Source organism: Cuculus canorus, chromosome 17, assembly GCF_017976375.1.
Source record: "Cuculus canorus isolate bCucCan1 chromosome 17, bCucCan1.pri, whole genome shotgun sequence".
Classification (NCBI taxonomy): domain Eukaryota; kingdom Metazoa; phylum Chordata; class Aves; order Cuculiformes; family Cuculidae; genus Cuculus; species Cuculus canorus.
Genome location: NC_071417.1, coordinates 15,054,327 through 15,077,326, shown reverse-complemented (window position 1 = coordinate 15,077,326; position 23,000 = coordinate 15,054,327). Strand labels below are relative to the sequence as shown.

The following is a 23,000-nucleotide window of genomic DNA, read 5'->3' as shown; positions in this document are numbered from 1 at the left end:
CCTCCATCACGATACCCACATCGTTGGCCCTTCCACACAGTTTCCATTCACATGATGCCCCCACCCCACTCCTTCAGGGCTCCCACACGTGACAACCCCAGAGCCCCAACCACCACGGCCCTCCCCACAGACACCCCCCGCCCATCCCTGGGTCTCACGCATGAGTCCCTGTCCCTGTGCTCCACACATGACTCCCCCATCACTGTGCCCATGTCCGACGCATGACCCTCCTGTCCCCATACCCATGCCTCACGCATGATGTTCCCCCGCCTCTGTGGTTCCATATGTAACATCCCTCATGCCTGTGTCCCACACCCGAGTCCTACCATGTCCCCGGGGTCCCACTAGTGACGCCCCCTGTCCCACGCGTGATCCGCCCCTGCCCCCGTGTCCGTGTCCTACACGTGACCACCACCGTGTCCCCATGACTGTGCCAAACACGAGGCCCCCATGTCGCACGCGTAACCGGCCCTGGTCCCCGTCCCCCACGCGCGAGCCCCTATCCCTGTGCCTGAGGCCCTGTCCCACGCGTGACCCACTCGCCCCCGTGTCATACGCGCGAGCCCCCTGCCCCCCGAGCCACCCCGCTGTCCCACGCATGACCCGCCTCCCTGTCCCCGTGTCCCACGCGTGGCCGCCGCCCCCACCTTCTCCAGCGGCGCGGGTCTCTGCCCCGCCAGCGACCGCGCCAGCGACAGCACCGTGTTGAAGTAGAAGCCGCGGGCGGCTCCCGCGCCGCCGCCTCGGGCTGGCCCGGTGGGGGGAGCCCCAGCAGCCGCCGCGCTGGCGGTCCCCGTGGCCGCCGCCGCCGTCGCAGCGGTCGCGGCCGCAGCCGCCGCCGCAGCGACCGCCGCGGCCGCCATATTGTGGGGGAACCCGGCCGCGTCCCCTCTCGCGAGATATAGCGGCGCCAATCACAGCGCCAAGATGGCCGCGCCCGCTGGGGCTTCATCGTCGGGGGGGGGGGGGGGGGGGTCTTCGCCCCGCCCACAGCCACGCTCGGTCAACGGGAGCGCTCAGTAGCCGCCTGCCCGCTTTCTGATTGGTTCTGCGCAGACACCGCCTTCTGTCAGCGGCGCTCGGGGGACGGCGGGACGCGGCGCTTCCTCCCGGTGCGCGGAGGGGCGGAAGGAGCAGCGCGGCCCTGGACCCGGCCATGTCAGCGTTTCCGAGCAGCTACAACCCGTTCGCCGAGGACGAGGAGGCCGATGAGGCGGCGGCGCGGGGCGGCGGGCTGGCGGACGGCGGACGGCAGCGCTCCCTGCAGCAGGAGGTGCTGCGCCGCTCCGCCGCCACCGCCGACAGCACCGCCCGCTCCCTCTCGCTGCTCTACGAGTCCGAACGCATCGGCGTGGCGGCCTCCGAGGTGGGGCCGGGGGCGAGGGTGTGGGGCCGTTTGTCCGGGCCGGGCCCTCCGTGCCTCCCAGGCGCTGCTCCTTGCCGGGCCCCGGGCTGGAGGGGTGGGGGTGGTGACGGGCGCATCCCAGTGACCCCCCCCGTGTCGTGTCTCGCGGTGGGACCTGTGTCGTGTGTGCGTTTAGCTTTGTGTAGGGGAAGAGCGTGTTCAGCTGAACTGCCCCAAGTTTAGAGAGAATAAGGACAGCAGCTCTTTGTTCTGTTCCCTGCAGGCAACTTTCCTGCCCAAATTGATCCTGGGGTCACTGTGAAGTAGTGTTTGTGCTGCTGTGTTAGGAAATAATGCACTAGTATACATGGGAATTTCTAAATCCTGCACTGACTATATTAGCTAAAAGATTGTTCCTGCGGTATGAAAAAATCCTATTTGCTTTGGTTATTCTGTTTATAAATTATCATGAACCTCCCAGTAATGCAAAAACAGCATCCCTTCCCCATGAGGGTGTCATTCACCACCTGGAATAGTTCTGCTGGCTCATTTCCTGGCCATGAGCCATTACATTTTCACGGCAACACCCATCAGGTGCCCCGCCATCAGGAACAGATGCAAATGTCAACCTGGCAAAAGGCTGACACATTAAATTCCTGTTTGTAGTAGGTGTCAGGAACCTGGCATTGCATAGTGATGAGGATTTTACAGCTGGTTATTGCTACAGCTGACTGGCAACTCTTGACTGAAATGCCCTGCAGGAAGAGAAGCCAGTGAAAAAGCTGTTTGCCTTTAGAAATGCCAAAGAAGGAGCTCTAGTGTTTTCTTTGATATCTTTTAAATATTGCCGATGTTGCAGTTTATCTTGGCCTTACCAGCTTCTCTTTTTCTGTCCATGTCTGTTAGGAGCTTGTACGTCAAGGAGAAGCACTGAAGCGCACGGAGCAGATGGTAGATAAGATGGACCAGGACTTGAAGACCAGTCAGAGGCACATAAACAGCATTAAGAGTGTTTGGGGGGGCTTGGTAAACTACTTCAAAGCCAAACCTCCAGAGAGCAAGCCAGAGCAGAATGGCACCCCGGAGTACTATGGTAGCAGTAGGTAAGTGAAATAAACATTTTACTTGGGGTTTATCTCCTGCTGTATCTCTGAATTGCCACCAGAAATTCAGAACTTAAAAGGTCTGTTGATTCTTTGAAGTAAACTCCTGAGATGGTGTCTTGCTCCCTTTTTCCTTTAACTCTGAGAAAAATATTTTTACTTTGATTTGTAGTGCTACGAATAAATTTGTATTTGTGGGAAATCAATTGAAACAATTACACAAAATTACACGGGCCCTCGTGAGGTATCATGCTTACTTCAGCCTTACCAGGAAATCATGATGTGTAGCATTGACGTGCTTCCAGTTAAATATTATGTATTTCCCTAGCTGTTATTAAACTGTCAATAAAAATTAATTGCCCTGAAATTACTGTGTCTCACAGTAGTTGTCTCTCTCCAGCTGAGAAGCTTATGCGTGGCTTGGCAATGCTGCATGGGTTGCTAACTCCCTTCCCTCCCCGTCTATCTTCCAGTCAAGGAAAGGAATGAGTTGCCTCCAAGACAGAAGATACACTTTTTGGATATCAAAGTTTCCACATGCTATTTTCAGAACTAAAGTGACTAGTTCTGCCCTCACAAATGCTAGTAGTTTATTTTAAAGGAATATTTTGGATCTGATCTAACAAATTTGCTGCTCTTGTATGAATTTAATTCCTGTTCTCGTCTAACAGACTCCAAGTGAAGCCTGTGGTCCATGGTAATATTTTCTTTTTATTCTCTTTACTACCAGATTAAAAGAAGCTATGACGTCTAGTAAAGAACAAGAGTCAAAATACCAAGAAAGTCATCCCAATTTAAGGAAGCTAGACTATGCAGGTTTGTTAACTTTATTTTGCACTGTCATCAACATGGGGCAAATTTGCACAGCAGTGAAGGCAGAGACACGTCAGCCTGCCCACGCTGACCTGCATGGCTGCCTAACAGCTGGGGATCTGGGTTTTCCCCCTTCCCTCCCGCTCTGTCCTCCAGCAGATATCCTTCACGGCTTTGAATTCTGAGGAATTGTTTCCCCTGAAACTCTTCGTGTCCATACTGAAGCTGTGAAACTTTTTGCTTGGATACAGATTTGATTTAGCCCTTCCCGCAGTGGATTTATGCTAAATCACTAGAGACTTTAAAAGCATCCCATGCTCTTGTTTGCACAGAGGAGACCATAGCCAGGAATCCACACCATGTGCAGGCTGCCCTGCCCATGTTTGCCAAAGCGTTAACTTGTGCATTCAGAGGTTTTCCTTTTTAATCATTTTTTGTTGGGTTTCAATTATGTTTCCAGTGTTATTTCAGGCATGGACTATACCCCTCATACTGAAATTATTCCTTGAGCTGTGCAAAGGAAGCGTACAGAATTCAGCTTGTGCCCCATGTTTGCAGCACCTCAACTTCTGTGTTGATTTTTATGTACTGTGTAACTGTTCCTCTTTAAAGTGAGGTTCAGTTATTTAGATCGGTAGGTGCAAGAATGCAGCAGGGAGTGTTGGTAGCTGTAGTTCTGTAAGGAAAGCAATGCTTTTCCGTAAAACGAATCTCCATTCCACCCCACATAGTGTTAAAAGTCTGTCCAAATAACTCCTCAGGCTCGTCCTGGGGGAACATGAGCTGCTGGTGGAAGTTACCAACCTACCTGCTTTGGTGTTTGGGTGGATGGCTTTTTCTTTTTTCTCTCAGCTACCCCATAGAACTGCAAAAGGCAGCCCAGAAGGAAATAACTAGAGCTTAATAACTGTCCATATTGAGAGGTGCCCTGTAGATAGTGATGTTGGACTGCTTTTGGTGCTCCTGCCCACAGATTGTGTTTACATGGCAACTGTGGTCACACTAACTTTTAATAGCCAATCTAAAACTCTAAAATCTCTTCTTGCTTTTTTTTTTTTTAATTACATAATACTCTGTATTTTATACTGGTAACAGACAGTGATTTCAGCAAAGCAGATTTAGTTTCTTCAGCACAGAGGGATTCCTATCCAAAGAATCAACATCTGCGAGCTTACCACCAGAAAATTGATAACAACTTGGGTGAGTGAGAAAATTGAAGTTGTTTGATGTAATACAATTTCCAATTTTTGCTTCTCAAGCCAGAGAAAAGTAATAAGTAACATATTGCCAATAAACACTTTTTCATTTAGTTCACATCTGAACTTTGATAATTAAAAAAAAAAAAAATTTGCTTGTGTTCTGTGTTTCTAAGTTGTCTGCATGGCAGAACCCAATATTTGATTGAAATGTATGTTATCTGAGCAGTAGAATGCTGTGGTATGTCTGGAGGTCAACTACCAGCAAGTATTGATAACAAATCTGAGTTAGAAATGCCATTTCACTTGAAACTAACTAGAAACAAACCGGCTAGGGTGCCTGGAATAGTGTGCATCTGCTGTGGAAACCAATATGCTGTGGGCATCGGTACTGCAGCTCTTCTGCTTAAGAAATACATTTTTAACTGTCCCTGAGCAAAGAGACCGGGGAAAACCCCACACCAAAAGCCTGAGTCCTCTCAGATCATGGGTTGACAACAAGACAAATACTCGTACTAAATGTGAACGTGCTAGCAAACCTCTGTCATTTGAATGAGGAAATAGTATGCTACTGCACTTGCATTTGGGATATGAAAATGTTTCTTTGAATCACAGAATCGTTTAGGGTAGAAAAGACCTTTAAGATCATCAAATCCAGCTGTAAAAATCATCCTATGAGTTGACTGGAACATCACTGGGACAAGCAGGCTTATCCTTCCATTCTGAAAAATCTCATTAAGCAGGTACTAATAATACTAATAAGGAAATACTAGTTCAAATTGCCATCCACATTCCACCAGCATGGATTCCACTGCCTCTTTTTCTGCAGCTCACCACTTACACTGAAAGGTGCATTCAGCTTCCCTAACTGACAGTTCAACTCGGATATTAAACTGTACATCAGTTTGGACCCACAGAATTTACAGCTGCATGTGGCTTTTGAAGTACACGTTTTGCAGAAAACAGAAGAATCACAAGGCACTAAATATTTAATGTGTGAATTTGCTGCATTTCTTTTATTACTTCAAGCCATTCAGCTGGCTTTCACTTCCTTTCTTCTGTAGCATATATACAAAGTGCTTACAAAGTGCTCTTTGCTTACATATGTCACAGTTTAGCTGACCTAGAAAGAGGAGATTGGAAAGAAATCAGAAAGAAATTGGTGAGAGAATAGTCCAGCGTAAGAGTTAGTGGAAGCATGTTCTTTCTGCTCCCAAGCTGTGCAAAGCTTCCAAGCCTCAAAAGCATTTATACCAATCGATCATACCATAAAATAGTGTCTTTGGAGCCAAATTAGAAACTTTAGAGATGGGATTTTTCCGTCTGTGTTAAATAACCAACTGCTTAAATCATCACTGTATTGACGATATCTGCATGAAGTTTAAAGAAGACTGGTTGAGGTAGTGAGCATATTGTGTGTCCAGAGCTGAGAAAAGGTGTGCCCAATTTTCTGTGAAATATGTTTTTTTAAAAAACTACATTACCAGGTATGACATTTTATAAAGATCCAGCTTGGTTTTAAGCGTTTGTAGTTACCTTGTAATGGACGAAAGAAGGAAGTGACTATTTCTGGTAGTGATGCAGTAGCAGTTTTAAAATATCAGTGCCTCCACTGTTGAGCAGAATGTTCAGACTTGAGCAGTTGCAACCAGCATTTTCTAATTCTGGGGTTGTGGAGAAGAGGGAATCCTGATAATGTAGAGAGTGTGCTTCATCCAGCTCTGGCTCCTTACCGTCCTTCTCTTCCTTGACAGATGAGATGTCTTCTGGGTTGAGTCGTCTGAAAAACCTAGCTCTGGGTCTGCAGACAGAGATAGATGAGCAAGATGATATGCTGGATCGGCTAACAAAAAAAGTAGAGACATTGGATGTCAATATTAAAAGCACTGATAAAAAAGTCCGACAACTTTAAAGGATTTTTAGGTATTTTTTTCCAGCATCAGTTCTTCTTGGATGTCTTATCTCAGCTAATCTCTTAAAAACTCTGGGACAGTATCCATTTCTCTATTTTCAGATATGTTATTGATTTTGTTGTCATTAAAATTGCATAATCTTATGTGCAGCACAATACCTTAACATTCCTCTTAATGTGGATGGGAAAAGCACATGTTGAGTAAAATCTCTCAGCGCTTGGTGGGGGCTTTTGTGCTGGCTGTCCTGCTCCACTGTGGAACAGGGCATTACCCACATGGAGGAGTTTGCTGTCAGCAAAGCTTCAGTGTCCTAGGCCAGGGAGCTGTGATGAGAAGAGTAACTACATTTTGCCTCTGTTTTGGGCAGGAGGGCAGGGGGAACAAGACATGCCACTTTGTTCAGAACAAATGTTGCTAATTCTGTTTACCTGCAGTTATTTTGAATTCTGGAAAAACGCCGATTCCCAGCTGTAAAAATAATTCAAAGGGACTGTTCTCCAGCATTTCTGAGGCTCAAGGAATGAACTGTTCTGTGCAAGTTATAGAATACCAAGGGTGTCATGCAGTAATGATAATATCCTGTGTGTGCTGCCTTTCCAAAGAGGACTTTTCCCAATCAGAGGATCCACAAACTGGGGTTTTTTTGTGTTTTGGTCACTAGATATTATCACCTTTACAGTATTCTCAGTAATGTAGTAATGATCTCTAAGGGTATCGGGTGGTCTGCGCAAAACATTGATTGAGGGTGACCCAAAAAGTTTGGGTAACAAAATCAGGACTTAAGTGTATGTGCCCTTAAAGATTCTTTTGCAGGAATTGCCACCATCTGCTTTTTGATTTTCTGCTCTTGCTCAGCTTGTTCACTTAGGTGTTTTTTTGAAAAATATCTTCCATTTTAGAAATGGAGAATTGTTCTACTACTACACAAACAGGTCGTGGGAGATGGTTCTTTAATAAGCATTTATTTCAAGGGTAATGAGGGGTTGAGCGCATGCTGGGCTTTCCCAGGAAGGTGACTCGTTTTAAGCAGCTCAACTGTGATTCTTCTGCATCAGCTCAGAGGGTGTAAAAAGTTCCTCCACATGAAAAAAAGCTCAAAAACGTTTTTGAGTCTTCCAGATAAAAGTTTGGCCTCCCAGTTTGGTTTATTCTTTTATCAGTATCTCTGTAGAACAAAATCATTACAACTCTGCCTCAGCCTGGAGCCCTGACAGTGAGAACTTGCTGTCTCTCAAGGACAAATGGACAATGAGGGGTCAAAGGAGCAGTGCCAGCAAAGCAGCGGTTACCATTGCACATGACGGCGAGTGGCTGAGGAGAGAGAGGTGCTACTTGAGCTGCTGCCATATTATCTGCTGAACTGAAGGAAGACCTTGGTGTATCGAGCTTGTATCCTTCATGAACATCACATTCCACTCTTCCTTTTCCTTTTTAATTGGATTTGTTACCTTGAGCTCACTTGCTATGAAGTGCACCCAGCTGCTCAGGACATAAAAGAAAACTTGAGCCTTTTGTGGTTTGCCGTCTCTCCTGAAAGTACACCTGTAGAAACAAAAATCACTAGAAAAGCTCCACTTCTGGGGCATAGAGTTATGGAAAGAAAAATACTAGTGCTGGGATTACTTGCAAAGTAGAGTTGTTAATTGGATTGAAGGTGTGACTCCTTGCCCCTTATGTTATCAATGTAATTGATTTCAGTCCCTAAAAATAAGAATGCGCTTCACAGGGACATAAAACTTCAAGAGCTGTTGAGTATCTTTAAGTGCTTTCTAATTCTCAGTGTGTCGTTTGTGTTCATTTGGAACCGTGAAAAGCCTTATTAATATCAATGTATCATCTAACTTTTGGGTCTATACCATGGTTAATTCTCTTTTAACTCAGTTGGAGTATTTATGAATTATATGACTTGCTGGCTCAGGATGGTTGATACATTTATTTAGTAAATTATGATAATCATTAGTTTTCAAAATGCTAAGTACCTCAGTGAAAGAAAATTGAAATTTTGATTATAGCTGGTTTAGTTTCTTATTTGACTTCACCCTTTCTATTAAAAGGAGAAAGAATTGCACTTTTTCTTATCCCAGTGCTGGTTAACAGAAACATTACATCTTGAAAAGGATTTATAGTCTGTGAGAGGATACTAAAAAACTGCATAGCACGTGGTAACACTACTGTTAGGTGAAGCTGGAGTTCACACTATGTGCAGCCAGTTCGAAGTAAGACTGTGGTAACTGGGAAGCAGCCTCGGACTTTCTCAACTCCGTTTTGGCTAATGGAGGAAAATGCAGCTGCAGATCTCGTTGTGTTATGTGTAGTAAGAAATGTGAGCCTGAATCCAAACAAGGGTTTTGGTTGATCTAGTGAAGCATTGCCTTGCGGATGTGAGCATCTCTCCAGATTTTAGTCTCAGTTATTTCATGAACTCAAATGAACTCAAGTTTTAGGTCAACTGTTTAGTTATGTTAGCTTTACCAGATGTTTACTGCATCCTGGATATCTTTGATGCCTTTAAAAACAGGCAAGGAAGGGAAATAAAAATACCGAATCCCTGTTTCTGCTTTGAGACCCTCATGATCCAACCAGATTAGAAAAGCAGGATCTCAGACATGTGGAAGCTTTGCAGAGGTCTAGCCATTGCCCTCTTCCAGAAGTCCCCTTCCCTGTCCTGGTGCCGTATGTCTTTGTTTGCTTAGGCTTTCCTGCTCTATTTATTCTATTTGTGTTGGGTTTTTTTCTTGATGGCCTTGTTCTAAAGGATTATTTCCCCCCGTTGTGTGGGTATCAGTGGATTTCTGCTACAAACTGACTTCCCATTCTCAGCTTTCGTACAGACATTTTATGCTGATCAAGAACCGACATCTGCCTGGCATAGGGAGGCAGCACTGCTGTGTGATGGGATTTTTTTTTTTGCTTCTTGGCGTAACTTTCATGCAGAAGAGGGAAGTTTAAAGGAAGAAAACCACATGATTTTTGCCTTACCAGGAAATGCCATTTTGCACGTGTTATGAAGGACTAATTTCAGTAACTTTCTTACTATTTCCTGAGATAAAACACAGTTTTATTTCTTCTTGGATACTGTTGAAAAGCTCCCCTTGTGTAGGGCATAGGACTCACAGAAGAAATTTAGTTTACACACAAGTGCTAACTGAATAAGTTAAATGATTTTGCTTAAATGCTCATATTGGCATAGGAAAATGGCTCTAGTTAATTTTGCTCTGACTGACTTGAGTAGAAGTTCTAATGTTAGTGTCAGAAGAAGATAGCAAAAAAAAAAAGTCTTAAGTCTTTCTTTACAAAAGAGATTTTCTTGCTTCTCAAGAAGTTGGCTAATAAATTTTGAAGAGGTGTTAAGCAGTGGGAAGTAGCAGACCCCTCTGAACGCAGATGTGAGATGTACTTTAAAACCAACAAAGAAAAAAAGAAGTGGGAATAACCCGTGTGTGACTACTAGATTCTGAGTTGTATTTGATTTTTAAATGTCCTGAGCATTGAATTAAATATTGTAACAAACGATGTGTAGCTGAGTTTTGGTCTGTGCTGCACAGATTTGTCACTGAGCTCTGGCCTCCTGAAACCGCTGGGACATGGTACAGTGTCAGGGTGGTTAATGCATGAAATTTATCTGTAACATGTTGCTGCCTGGTAGTCTCTGTGAAGTGATGTCATTTGTTGAACGGTGGGATAGAATATACTTTCCAGCCGCTCTGCCTTGTGAACAAACAGATTTTTTTAGGCATTTTTACAAGCATAACGTCATAGGGAGGAGATGTGTTAGTTTTGACTTTGAAATCTGTGGGGCTTAGTTTTCAGAATCGCAGGTAGTGATTATTTGTGTCTATGGCTTTTTTAATATTAGTTTAAATCTGTGCCACCTCGGTATAACACTTTTTATACAAGTCAAATTGAAATATCTCTCTCTTATTTAAATGCTAAACAGGACCGTAGTTCAGCAATTTATGAGATGGAATTAAGTGACTGTTGAATGTTAAGACGGTCAATAAAGGTGCTTATTGCTAATCAAGAGTGTTTGCATTTATTTGCCACAATTCTTTGGTTACAGCTTCATTGATACTTCTTTCCTCCAATAAGGCCTGTTAAAACACTGATGTATTCTACTAAGTTTGTGCCAGAATGGAAATAATTCTGCAGCTAGTAAGTTTTGTTTTCTGAGAATTAAAAAGAGGGCATTTAATTTCTATGTGAGTCTTGAGTAGATTCTTTTCCATCCTGAATGCCAAAAGGTATATATTTTTGCAAGATTTTAACTTGTGATGATAATGTCAGGTCTTGAGTCTTCATTTTATTGCCCTATTTCTGCTGTTGCCTTGTGTCTGGATCAGCTCAGCTGTTTGCATCTCTGCCCACTGGTCCTCTTGGATGGTGGTGACAGGATGTTCCCTCCCTCTTTGAATGCGGTCTAGCAGAGAGGCAGAAATCCATCAGCATGATATAAATAGTAAGGTTACAAAGTTGTCATGTACAGCAGAGATTAAAACCTGATTGCATCCGCTTGCCTATGGAGAAAGCTTTGTGAGAGAGGGACAGCATTAGCCTGTATTTTAACTCCTGGAATAGTGCGCATAGGGTAACCAGGGCCCATGTCCGAGGACTTGTTAATTGTAATTTGACTTTTACAGAAAACCAAGAACTCTTAAAAGGCTGGAATTTGATGGAGACTCTCAGACAATTCCAGGCTGAACATTCTGCAGCCTACTGCCCTGAAAATTTGTGGGTGCTAATCCTTTGGGATTCTCCTCCCCTCACCACGAGTGCTCAGAAAAGCAACATGAGCCCCTGCTGGCTGCTGCCTCTCACGCACGTGGTCGCCGTTCAGTTGTGACTGAGCCAGACAAAGACAGTAGTAAACACAACACACTGTATCGCTATATGGAAAGAAGGGTACCCTTTCCTAAAGGACATAGTTGCAATAATTCAGTGGGTTTTGTTGGTACATGTTTAGCAAGATCAAATGAACAGAAACATTAAGCAAATTGCAGGTGAGAAAACTACCTCATCAGAGTCCTAGTGTCGATGTACCAACCTTATGAAGCTACAGAATAACTAGCATGCTGCAAACTGGCAGTTGTGGCACAGGAGAAGTACCCTTGTGCTCAAAAGACATAAAGGTGGCCTTTTAGATATAGAAGTGCTTTAGTGGGATTGCTTTCTCCCTCTCCTATTTGGTGGCAGAGTCTTTCCAGTCAAGCAAAACCATTGCAAGGAGCCTTTGTCCTGAGTTACGGCAGAAAATATAGAACAGAGGTTCCTGTACTTTTCATGCACACACTTTCTCTTGATGCTCACTTTTAGCAATTGGGGGAATATCCTCCCATGCCAGTGCTGCCTTCAGAAGTCCATATAGGTTGCAGTCTAGCTCCTCTATCTGGTCTTTCTTCACTACTGACTTCAAAAAAGTTTTTCTTTTCCTTAGCCATATACCTCAGTGATTTCATGTGCCAACCAAGCAAGGCATTCATTATTGAAACTTGTGTGATTTAATAATTTCCTGGCACAATGATTCCAAAATGTGGGAGGAAAAATGGAGAAGGATTTTTCCATCTCCAAGTGTTTATTTTATTGCCTGAATCCTCACTCTTGACCATTTTGAATGGCTCTTTGTTGAGCTCTGTTTCTACTGCTTGTCCAGCTTTGTGTCTGAGAAAGACACTGTGTCCAGGCTGTCATCCTTGCAGCCGAATGTGGTGGAAAAGGAGCTTATTCTTAGCAATCTGGTGTACCTGACTGCTGCAGCCTTTCTAGCTTTGAATTTCTGGAGCCCTTTCCTTTCTGCAGTCTCCATAAGCTAAACAAACACTTTGTTCAATTGCCTGCTTTACTAATATCGAGGCCTTATTCCCCCTCCAGCCAAGACCCACTGTGCTGGATTTACAGTGGCAGCCTGCCAGGTGCCCGAGGGCTTCACCTGTGCCCAAGTGAAGTCTGAGGCACAGCACGACCAGAGCAGCTTTTCACCATGGGGTGCAGCAGCAATTTGCCAGTTTCCATGTCTCGCTGGACACCAGAACCTGGTGGCAATGACAGAGCAGTGGGGTTTGGGTGCACGAGAGGGCAAGAAGCTAGAGCCCAAGTTCAAGAGGGAACTTAGGTAAGAAATAGGTACATATTTATCTTGACCATTACCTTAAAACCATTAAGGTTCCCTGTATCTCTGCAGTTAGGTGTTTGTAGATATGTTGCTGAGTCAGTCTGACTGTGGGAGTGCTCCACATCAGTCTCCAAGGAATCCCAGCACTTCCCCAAGAGTCTCAAGATTATGAAGCAAAGTCCTGCAAGAACAATTTTAATTTGGTGTTTTAGAGAATTATTAATTCTGACATACCCTTCCTTGAAGTAGTGATAAACAATGGAATCGGACAACATTTGGAGAGAGATTGGTCAAGCCTCTACAACCACGTTACGTACATGCACCAAAGTGTCTAAAAGGAACAGTCTTAAGGAAGGGAAGTTCTCGTGACAGTCTTAAATGCTCCCTTGTTCAATTGTTCAGTCATCTGTAGGCCACGATATAGACATCGTGTAGTTTTATTTTGACTCTCATCAACCGCTCTGCTCTTCTAGTACCTCTGTCTAGTGTGGAGTGAGTGGAAGAGTGCCAAATAAAGGAGAGTCTGCATGTGAACAGCAGGGAGGGATAATATGTAAATCTGGTGGAAAGAGGCAATTGAAGGCAGTGTTGAGATGTAATGGAATATAGACAATATTGTGCCTGATCAGAAGTATCAACATAAACAGCAGCTATTGTACAATGTCTCTGGAGTGAACTTTGTTGCTTCAAATAACAGCATTCTACAGAAAACAGATGGATTATGAAATCTGTGAGCAGACTTCCAGAAAACAGGTCAGTCTTCAAGAACATGTCCATGTTGATGTTCAGGATCTTCTCCTGGCACAAGGGGACCAGAGTCTGCTTCTCCCTGCTGTTGTATTTACATAATACAACAGGAGCTGGAAAGTTGTTTTATATGGAAATATAGCTGAAAATAATGCTGTATGTCATAGTGACTGTGAATGGAGATGAATAGAGGGGAAGTGATATCTGAGATAAGCGCTCCCGTAAATGCTGTCTTGCTCTGTAGCCCAATAGCTGAGGAGGTAAGGCAGCAGAAAAACTAATCGGGAAGCCTGACTAACCAGAGGTGTTCACCAGAACCTTGGTATCATCATCAAATGCAACTGTATTGTTTTTTGAGAGGAGTGGATGGATTGGGGTGGGGCAGACCATTCCGAAATGTTTAACCTTATGTTACAAGTGAGGATGGATTCAGGCTGTGTTTTAAGCCTATGTTTGACTATCTTTGTTTTGGAATAATTGAAAAAACTCAATACAGTTTCCTGTATTCTACCAGACATTTATACAGCCGTTTGTTCGCTTGCTCTGTGGATGAGCACGATCAGTCACAGCCCAGACATAGCAAATCAGGCTCCCATTTGCAAACACAGACGTGGCAATATACATTAACTGCATAGTTCTTGCATCATGTGCTGTCTCGGTCACATTCTGAGCTACAAGAGAAACATGCAGATATTTAAGAATCTTTTGGGAGGGGTCATGGAAGTGGTTATTTCTTAACACTAAACTTGTTCCTTTCAGTTCTTTTGTTATCTTCTTCCAGCAAAACCAAAGAAATAAAAGAAGAGCTGCTTATTATTCTGAACAGTAATGTTTCTGTCTTCATGAAATGAAAATGGATAGAAACGCACAAAGAAGACTCAGTTCTGATATGCTATGGCTACAGAGCCTTATTGGATCCAGAATTGGGCAGGGACACCTCCCACTAGCTCAGGCTGCCCAAGGCCCACCCAATCTGTCCTTGAACATCTCCAGGGATGGGGCAGCCACAACGTCCCTGGGCAACCTGTGCCAGGGCCTCACCACTCTCATGATGAAGAAATTCTTCCTTATGTCCAGCTTAAATCTGCCCCTCTCCAGTTTATACCTGTTGCCCGTCGTCCTATCACTACAAGCCTTTGTAAACAGCCCCTCTCCAGCTTTCCTGGAGCCCCTTCAGGTACTGGAAGCTGCTCTAAGGTCTCCTCGGGGCCTTCTCTTCTCCACGCTGCACAACCCCAACTCTCTCAGCCTGTCCTCATATGGGAGGTGCTCCAGCCCTTGGACCATTAGGACAATTTTGACCATCTATGTCTCTGCTTCCCTCCATTTTACTCCAGCTCAGCCATCTCACTTGTTGTTTTCCCAAAAATTGAAAAGGCAGCAAATATGTTTGGTTGTTGAACCTCTCTGGGAAACAGCTTTGGGTTGCTTTTATGTCTCAAAAAATCTAGTTGAGACTGAAGTTCCAGAAAAGCCAGTCTGTTACATTCAGATTATGTATTTAATCAAGAACCGTGAAATGCAGAGAACTTCCATTAAAACCTGTTCCACAAACAATTCAAGACAGAGAAAGCCACAAGTGAGTAAGAAAATCAGAGTGACTTTTATCTTCAGCTTCCTGAAATCCTACCAGCTGACAGAAAAAAACCAGGACCTTTGTGTTACATAAAATAGCATTATATGGTCTAATAAAAACCTGGTTTTGAAGGGAAGAACATAGTCCAGGAAATAACGGTGTTTCCAGGAGGGGATTTCTGAACCTATCTTTAAAGTTGATGCAGACAAAGGTACAGATTCGTACAAAAGCAGGAACTTGGGCATAAATAAAGGGAAAAAATATTTCATAAACTGTAAAATGATTCAAGAAGGTGCACACCTTGGTCAAAGATTTTTTCCATTATTTTGTTTCCCTATTTCATGGATTTGCCAGTAAGGGCTGAACTCCCACCTCAAGTATTCCATCTAAATAAAAGCCTCTGCTCTCCAGCTGCCTGTATTCATGAATGAGCAGAAATACAGTATCTTTGAGCTTATCTCACTCCAACACATACAGCTGAATGTGGCCAATGGTCTCTAAACATGCTATGATGTGGAGAAGGCAACGGGCAGCAGAGGGAAAGCATGGTCATTAAAGACTTTTTTCCTTCTGGGGATGTAGGGAATCCATAGCTTATGAATTCAGAGAGTGCTGCTTTCTAGGATTAAAAGAAGTAGAAATATATTGTGAAGGCCCTACTGAAAATTTAAGTCTGTTTACCAACTGCATGGTTTACTACACTATTTAATTTTATACTCTAAAATTAAATGGGTTTTCTGCTTTTCTTGGCTTGATTCTATTTCCTGGATAATACAATAATGCTAAGAAAATGAACACTGAGGTTTCCCTGTCAAGGGTCTGTTTCAAAGGAAATAGCTGAAAGGCCCTAACAGTCAATATATTCAGCATTTCCCAAGTCACCCTATTAATCTGCAATTAGAAAACATCAGCTGATTACATCCCACTGTAGGACAGAGGAAACAACCAGAAGACCCCTTCAGGTCCTTTCCAGCCTTTTATTCTAACAAATTCACGCCCACTTACTAGTTATTCTGCTAAATGGTATTTAGCCACTCAGACCATTTAGGTTAAGATTTCACTGCATCTATTTATGTTACAGAACTAGGTTTCTGTCATTCTAGAACTAGGAAAATGAGCAATAGATGCATACCTGATTTATATTCACTATCTCATTTCTTTTCATTAGATATATTTTCAAAGAACACGTTCACCCTCTATCCGCTTGATGGATGAGTTGCCAGAGGAATTTGGCTTCTAAGAAGGTTGATGTAGCAAGCAGCCCTGACCTATCTGTCATGATTTTGAAGACAGACATTGACTCCCATGCCCTTTATTCTGCTTTGCGTCACTACCCAGCAGACCTCTGTTTTTACAAGGCTGGGCTGGAGGAGTTGCAATTTCAGCTAATATATTGCCATGCAAGTGATTCAGCATCTGTGCTGCAAAGCCTGGAGAATGCAAGTGTCCCAAGAAGAATCCAACGACTACATGGACGCACAAAGAGTGTCAATGTCAGTGCACTGCACCAAGACAGACAGAAACAGCATTTCCCTTCTGGGTAGAAAGATAGGCATTTTGTTTGCAAGTTACAAGTAAATTCTGTATTGTTACAGCATTAGCTCCGTGGGGAATCAGAAGACCTCCAGCCTGCACTGCTGCTGCCCCGAGACACTTCTGTTCATTTTGACATTAAATGCCATCAGAATTTACCATCTCCAGCAGAGCTTTACGTGCACAGGGAATACAGGATGGGGCTGCACATACCAAACTAAATTCATAAAATGACCTTTATTGAGGACATGTCAGAAGTTAAATGTACTATTACAGGGGATTTCCTTTAAATGCTAAGTGTGTACAATGACATCCTCTTGCCAGAGAAAGAACTAGAGGGAGCTTAAACATTAAACGGTTACACATCAACAACTCTGCGTCAAAACCTGTACATTTCAAATGATTTCTTCAAAGCTATTACAATTTTTACCACTCTGTTTTCAGGAGCTTGTGCCATGACTTACAAAAAAACAGAAGAAACTCATCTAGGGCCTCAGGGTGCTCTGTATGACCCAGAGTTATGCATTCCATAAGAAGAACAGATGGAAAAGGAGAATTGAATTCCAGGGGAAGAGAACATTATTTGAATGGAATTTTTAACTAAAATGGAGAATAAAGGCAGAACATCTACAAGGAGTCAGTTCTGAATGGGAGATGCTGAGAGGAGTCAGTCCTTGATTCAGCCATATGAGCCTGCTGGAAAGAAAGAGGCAGACGGGAGGAAAGGGGAGGGCTCCCCCGTCTCCAGGAGACAAACTGGAAAGAAGTCCAAGGAGCTAGGGTGCGGTTTGAAAAACAAGAAATATCATTTCAGACTGGATCTTGAAGCAGACAGGGCAGTCAATGAGGACCTTGAGATGCATGAAATGTCGTTTTTCTCTGTGAGAGACCAGATCAGAACTTTGGGAGTTGTGATGCTCTGCCTTTGCTGTACCACAACGTCTTTGTGCTGTGACTGCTGATACAGCTTTCCCAAGGTTTGCATTTATCTGCTAGGCTAGTTCTCAAAGACTGAAGGAGAGCATCAGGCTGCCATCCATAGGAGGAGCCGGAAAACCTGACATCTTGAGGAGAGTAACTTCTGAAAAAAATAAACGTTTACTGTTTTCCATTTGTTGAAGAACTGCTGGGGATTACACCCTTCTCAGCTGCCAAGTGCTGTGGCTCTGCCTTTTGTGAAGGAGGAGGAGAGTAGCAGTTAGCTAAGCAGAGGGGCATGAGCACAGCAAACGCTTAGAGACTTGAGACCCTTTCCGTTTCCTACTAATAGTCTAGAGACTGCATGAGAAATACCTTACATAAGGCCCGTAGTGCCTTTTCACTGAATGATCCCAAACTAAATATAGAAAGCAAGGTTAAAAGACTCAGTGAAAACATCTGTGCACACAGCTGATGGTCCAAAGCTCTGCTTCTTTAGCTATGAAGCTCAGCTGGTTACAAAGCGAAGAAAGGATGGCAAAATACTTGTCCTCTTTATTTAATTTGTGCTAAGATTTCAAACACTATCAGCTCACCCTTCGGAGCTTATGAGGAATCTGACCCTTGGGATTGGGATCCGCAAAGTCAGGGGTCAAAAAGAGCAGAGGCTTAAATACAGAAGAGTGTAAAGAAGGAAAGATGAGAAAGACAGCAGACAAAAGCATGGCAAAGTACTTTTGTGTAAAGCGAGATCTTTTTTTACTATAGAAATTATGGGATGTTGTAATTAGCAGGATTTGGACAGCTAGGAGTGAGCATGAAGCACTGTATTATTAAAACTGGACAGAAGAAACATACCAGACCTTTAATTTTAATTATACTCTAAAAAAGCCTTGATTTCCTCAACCAGTGAACTCTCTCATGCATGCCAGCAGTTTAGTCTCGCACTGCTAATAGTGACTGCACACAGTACACAGTGATCATTATGTGTTTGTATTATAATTCTTGCTAATAAAAACGCATCTCAAGAGACAAACTTTTTGGTTTTTATCACAATTTTCTCTAAAATATGAATGTGATATAAAAATATACTTCCTATAACTATGTGCATTACTTAAGAGGTTCTACTTCATTTGCGAAATAGGTGACAAAAGTCTGGCTCACTTATTTTAAACAGAGATAGTTAGCTACAAAACTAGAAAGTAAAAGCTTGCAATTGGAGCTCTCAAGATAAAATGTTGGAATCCATATAGTAATTGTGAGGGAGGGCAGCTGAGAGAGGCAGCCACGGAAACAGTTTTTTGTACATAAAAGGACTGGTGACTGATCGTGTCCTGTTGTCCCACTGAGGGCTTTGTCTCTGCAGCACTGTTGATGTGCTCCTGTTCAGAAACTGATATTGCTAACCCACTGTAAATCAACTGCTGCCAACAAACCTACAGAGTAGATGCTATTCAAAGCCCTTTTGAGACCATGGAAAGAAGAAAATCTGTAATCCTGTAATCTTGTGTTTTCCAGGGCTGGGCTCTCTGGGAAAATGCGCTCAACACAATGTTCAGGATAAAACTGCTGGAGCTAGGAACACTGCAGCAATCAGTTTCCATTTCATAGGATTACTGTAATTTAAGAGAAACATAATAGCAGTAACTTTACCTTCACCTCCCTCATCTGATGCCAATGGACAGGCTAGGAGTGAGGGCGGGGGCAAGGTCTTGATACACTTCTTGCTCTCAGCCCCTCCACTCCCGGGTTATTCAGTAACTTTGCAATTTATGATGTCAACTTTCTGGGGAAGGAAACCCAATTCTCTCTAGAAATTCAACAGGGCAGAACAGCAGGATGACTTTTCAAACATAGTGGCCCATAAAACTCCTCACCCACCTCTGGGCACAGCAGCAGGCAGCAAAGCCCACATGGCGCTCGGGTCTGTCGGTGGGCAGGGGCGGCCGTGGGGTGTGGGGTGGTGGCAGTGGCAGCGGGCAGTGGGCAGGGAATGCGGTTGTGGGTAGTGGTGGCCGTGGCAGCAGCAGGCAGCTGGGGTGGTGGGCAGCTGTGGGAGTTGAGAGCTGAGGGCAGGGGGCAGCTTGGCGGTGGGCAGCTGTGGGAGTGGTGGGACTGGGCAGCAGTGGGCAGGGGCAGCCATGGCAGCGGCGGCTGTGGCAGCAGTGTCAGTGGGAAATGGTGGCAGTGGTGGTTGTGGCAGTGGTGGTTGTGGCAGTGGCGGCGGTGGGCGGCAGTGGGCAGCGGTGGGAGTTGGCAGCTGAGGGCAGGTGCAGCGGTGGCAGCGGCAGCCATGGCAGTGGTGGCAGCAGCGGCGGTAGCAGCGGCAGTGGGCAGTGGCGGCAGCCGAGGGCAGGGGCAGCCGTGGCAGTGGCACTAGAGGCCAACTGAGGGCAGCGGCTGCAGTGGGCAGCGGTGGCAGCAGTGGAGCCCGTGACAGCAGCGGCCGTGGTGGCGGTGTCAGCGTCAGCGGTGACAGCGCTGGCCCCGTGCCGGTGTTAGCGGTGCCCGTGCCGGTGTTAGCGGTGCCCGTGCCGGCGCTGCCAGCCGCGCTCCCTCCGCCCCCCGCAGCCCCCCCGGCAGGTGCCCCCCCCTGCTGCGCGCGCACGGAGCGGGCGCGGCCCAGGGGCTCCGCGCGGGGTCCAGGCCCGGGGGGGGGGGGGGGGGGGCTGCTTGCGCTCTGCCGCGGAAGGATACGCGCGCTTCGACCTCCCCGCGCCCCTCTCCCGGGCGGGCCGGGGGCAGCTTCGTGCTTTCGGAGCCTCACTCCTCATCGCCGCCGCTGAGTGGGACCGGCGTGGCAGCGGCGGGGGACGAGAGACGGGGCGTCCCGCGGAGTGAGGGGGTCAGGGACTATTTGAGGAGACCCCGGCGGGGCGGTGAGGGGCGGAGTGATCACGGCCCCGCGCGTGGGCTCCCGCCGGGCTCTGCGCCTGCGCCGCCCCCGCAGCCGTGAGGGCGCAGCGGCCACCGCCACCAGCCATGGCCCAGATACTGCCCATTCGCTTCCAGGAGCATTTCCAGGTGAGCACGGCGGGGATGGGGCTGCCCTTGTCCGGTCTCGCGGGGCTGCGGAAGCCGCCCGCGGCCGCTGCGGCGGGGGCACCCCCTTTCCCTTCCCTATTCCTCTTTCCTTTCTCCCCCCCTTTCCCTTTTCTCTTCCCTTCTTTCTCCCCTCTTTCCCCCCTTCCCTTTCCCTTTTCTCTTCCCTTCTTTCTCCCCTCTTTCCCCCCTTCCCTTTCCCTTTTCTCTTCCCTTCTTTCGCCCCTCTTTCCCCCTTCCCTGTCCTTCTTTCCCCCCTTCCCTTTCCCTCTTTCCCCCCTTCCCTTTCCTTCTTTCCCCCCTTCCCTTTCCCTCTTTCCCCCCCTCCCTTTCCCTCTTTCCCCCCTTCCCTTTCCCTCTTTCCCCCCTTCCCTTTCCCTCTTTCCCCCCTTCCCTTTCCCTCTTCCCCCCTTCCCTTTCCCTCTTTCCCCCCTTCCCTTTCCCTCTTTCCCCCCTTCCCTTTCCCTCTTTCCCCCCTTCCCTTTCCCTCTTTCCCCCCTTCCCTTTCCCTCTTTCCCCCCTTCCCTTTCCCTCTTTCCCCCCTTCCCAATTTTACCCCCCCTTCCGTTTTCCTTTTCCCCTCCTCCCTTCCCCCCATTCCCTTTACCCTTCCTAAGTTTACCCCCCCTTCCGTTTTCCTTTTCCCCTCCCTCCTTCCCCCCCTTCCTTTTTCCCTTCCCAATTTTACCTCCCCCTTCCCTTTTCCTTTCCTTCTCCCTCCTACTGGGCCGCCGCCTCCATGCCTCTCCCCATCTCTCCCTTTCTCAGTCCCTCTGTCTGTCTTCTCTCTGGTAACCACTGACAGGACCCGAGGGGATGTCAGGAACATGCCAGGGGAGGATTAGGTTGGACATTAGGAGCGGGCTCTTCCCCCGGAGAGTGGTGGAGCACTGGCACAGTTCCCCAGGGAAGCCGTCACGGCGCCAAGCCTGACAATATTGAAGAAGTGTTTGGACAATGCACTCAGACATATGGTGTAAATTTTGGGGTTGTCCTGTGCAGGGACAGGAGTTGGATTCGATGATCGTTGTGGGTCCCTTCCAGCTCAGGTCGTTGTGTGAGTCTGTCCGTCCATCCCTCGCGCTGTGTGGAGCGGCCGCGATTTGTGCAAAGTCACTCGCCGCCTGAGGGACCTCCCGGCCCGGGGAGGGGGAGGCGCCGGGCAGAGCTCCCTGCCGCAGCTCAGATGGTTGCTTTCATCTGGCTGAGGGATCGAGGCTTTTCTCCTTTATCGAAAGGGTCGTCGGCCACCGGGTCGCGGGGCTTCCTGGGAGCCTCTCTGTGCTGCTGGAAATTGGTGACATGAGGTGCAAGAAACAACTTGGGTTTGGAAGCTGTACGGCCTCCTTCCCTCCTTCCAAGCATAACAATATGAAAAGAAAACCATCCCTAAAAATGACAGAGTTCTATTCTTAATAGCCTGTGAAACCCACAGTGCCACCGTTGGAAAAGATCCATGTCTAATGGATGCAGCACAGAAAAACCGGTTTATCTGTTTCCTTGTGAACTGGTGGTGAGAGAGCATTGTAAAAGGAGCGAGACAACAGCAGTCTCTGAACATGCCGTTAAGGCAGGAATTAAAGGAATTTGCTAAATGAATGAGAGAACAGGAAGTGGACTTGGCAAGTCATCCTCCTGTCTCTGTGCCGCCCCTTTCTGTCAAACCGCGCATCCATTTCAAAACACAAATGGGTATCATCCGTCGGTGTGGTCTTTGTGCCGCTGCAAGCATTTCAGCTTGGGAAATGGTTATTGCCACTTCTGTGTGCTTCTGGGAAGCGTTTTTCTGCTTTGTCTGGAAGAACTGACTTGGTTACTCCAGAAGGAGTCCTCCTTGCCTGATGTACTAGGGCTAGCGAACTTCAGAAATACCTACTCTCAGTGCCTGAGGGAGCAGACACCCCTGCTTACTCAGAGTTGTCACGGGTTAAGAGAGTTTACACTGTTGCTTCCCCCAGCCGTCTGCCAGTGTCCAGTGTAGCAGTGATTACAATGACCTTAGGTGAGTTCCTAAGAGCTACAGTACAGCTGTCTGAAAAGGAAACTTGAGATCAAGGTGGTTTGGATGTCAGAATCTCCTTAGAAAGACACTTACAGTTCTTATCATTTGAAACTAGCGGACATAACCAGTCCTGCTGATTGTGTGTAGTCTGTGCAGTAATGATGAGAACATCACACTTAATGGCACAGATGTAATGTGCTGCTTTGTGTGTTAATTGACTGTTTCTGTGATAGCTGCTGGTGGTTTTTTTGCTTGTAACATTTCTAGTGTTACCATTGTGGTACTTCTGTTTTGGGTGGGGGGCTAGCAGCTTTTCAAGGGATTTGTACTGAAGTCATAGTCTATTTTTTGCTACCACCTGCTTTTGCTCTTAAATAATTTGATCTTATTGGAAGGATTAAACCTGTGCTTGAGGGACTTTTCCACAGCGTGGAAGCTGCATAGAGGAGCAGGGGAATCGTTGGGACCCCCACTGCTAAGATGTAGGACCAAAGTCCTTTTCAGGATTCACTCTCTCCTGCTTCCACCCCTGAGTCTGAGTGTGGTAGTTCCAAAACAGTACTCTACTACAGAGAAATGGAGATTAGTAGTAGCTAGGAGTAGGAATGCAGTCAGCCTCCTCAGCACTGCTTCTGCAGTTGTCTCTACATGGTGGGATAAATAGGGAGGGAAATCAGAAGGAATGTGGGAACTGGTAGTGTTTCTT

General features: G+C 46.1%; 3 protein-coding genes across 9 annotated transcripts in view; 2 read left to right on the top strand and 1 right to left on the bottom strand.

Annotated features, from left to right (window-relative positions):
* Positions 1 to 875, bottom strand: part of PI4KA (phosphatidylinositol 4-kinase alpha) — a 60,534-nt gene extending 59,659 nt beyond the window's left edge. For both annotated transcript variants that reach the window (XM_054082193.1, XM_054082194.1), the window contains exon 1: positions 648 to 875. In XM_054082193.1, the coding sequence (XP_053938168.1) occupies positions 648 to 863 (216 nt within the window). In that variant the 5' untranslated portion in view covers positions 864 to 875. The remainder of the gene's footprint in view (positions 1 to 647) is intronic.
* Positions 876 to 1,054: 179 nt separating this feature from the next.
* Positions 1,055 to 18,291, top strand: SNAP29 (synaptosome associated protein 29). Of its 4 annotated transcripts, XM_054082838.1 has the most exons (6): positions 1,056 to 1,366; positions 2,252 to 2,448; positions 3,179 to 3,264; positions 4,357 to 4,461; positions 6,212 to 6,380; positions 15,968 to 15,990. In XM_054082838.1, the coding sequence occupies exons 1-5, from the start codon at positions 1,157 to 1,159 to the stop codon at positions 6,367 to 6,369; spliced, it is 756 nt and encodes a 251-aa protein (XP_053938813.1). In that variant the 5' UTR covers positions 1,056 to 1,156; the 3' UTR covers positions 6,370 to 6,380; positions 15,968 to 15,990. The 4 variants fall into 4 exon arrangements, with proteins under 4 accessions (XP_053938816.1, XP_053938815.1, XP_053938813.1 ...); XM_054082841.1 differs by lacking the exon at positions 6,212 to 6,380 and having other exon boundaries at positions 1,055 to 1,366; positions 15,968 to 18,291; XM_054082840.1 differs by lacking the exons at positions 6,212 to 6,380; positions 15,968 to 15,990 and adding an exon at positions 5,073 to 6,203 and having other exon boundaries at positions 1,055 to 1,366.
* A 1,708-nt stretch (positions 18,292 to 19,999) lies between these two features.
* The window catches only part of CLTCL1 (clathrin heavy chain like 1), a 36,892-nt gene continuing 33,891 nt past the window's right edge, over positions 20,000 to 23,000 (top strand). For all 3 annotated transcript variants that reach the window (XM_054082835.1, XM_054082836.1, XM_054082834.1), the window contains exon 1: positions 20,000 to 20,274. In XM_054082835.1, coding sequence (XP_053938810.1) covers positions 20,233 to 20,274 — 42 coding nt within the window. In that variant the 5' untranslated portion in view covers positions 20,000 to 20,232. The remainder of the gene's footprint in view (positions 20,275 to 23,000) is intronic.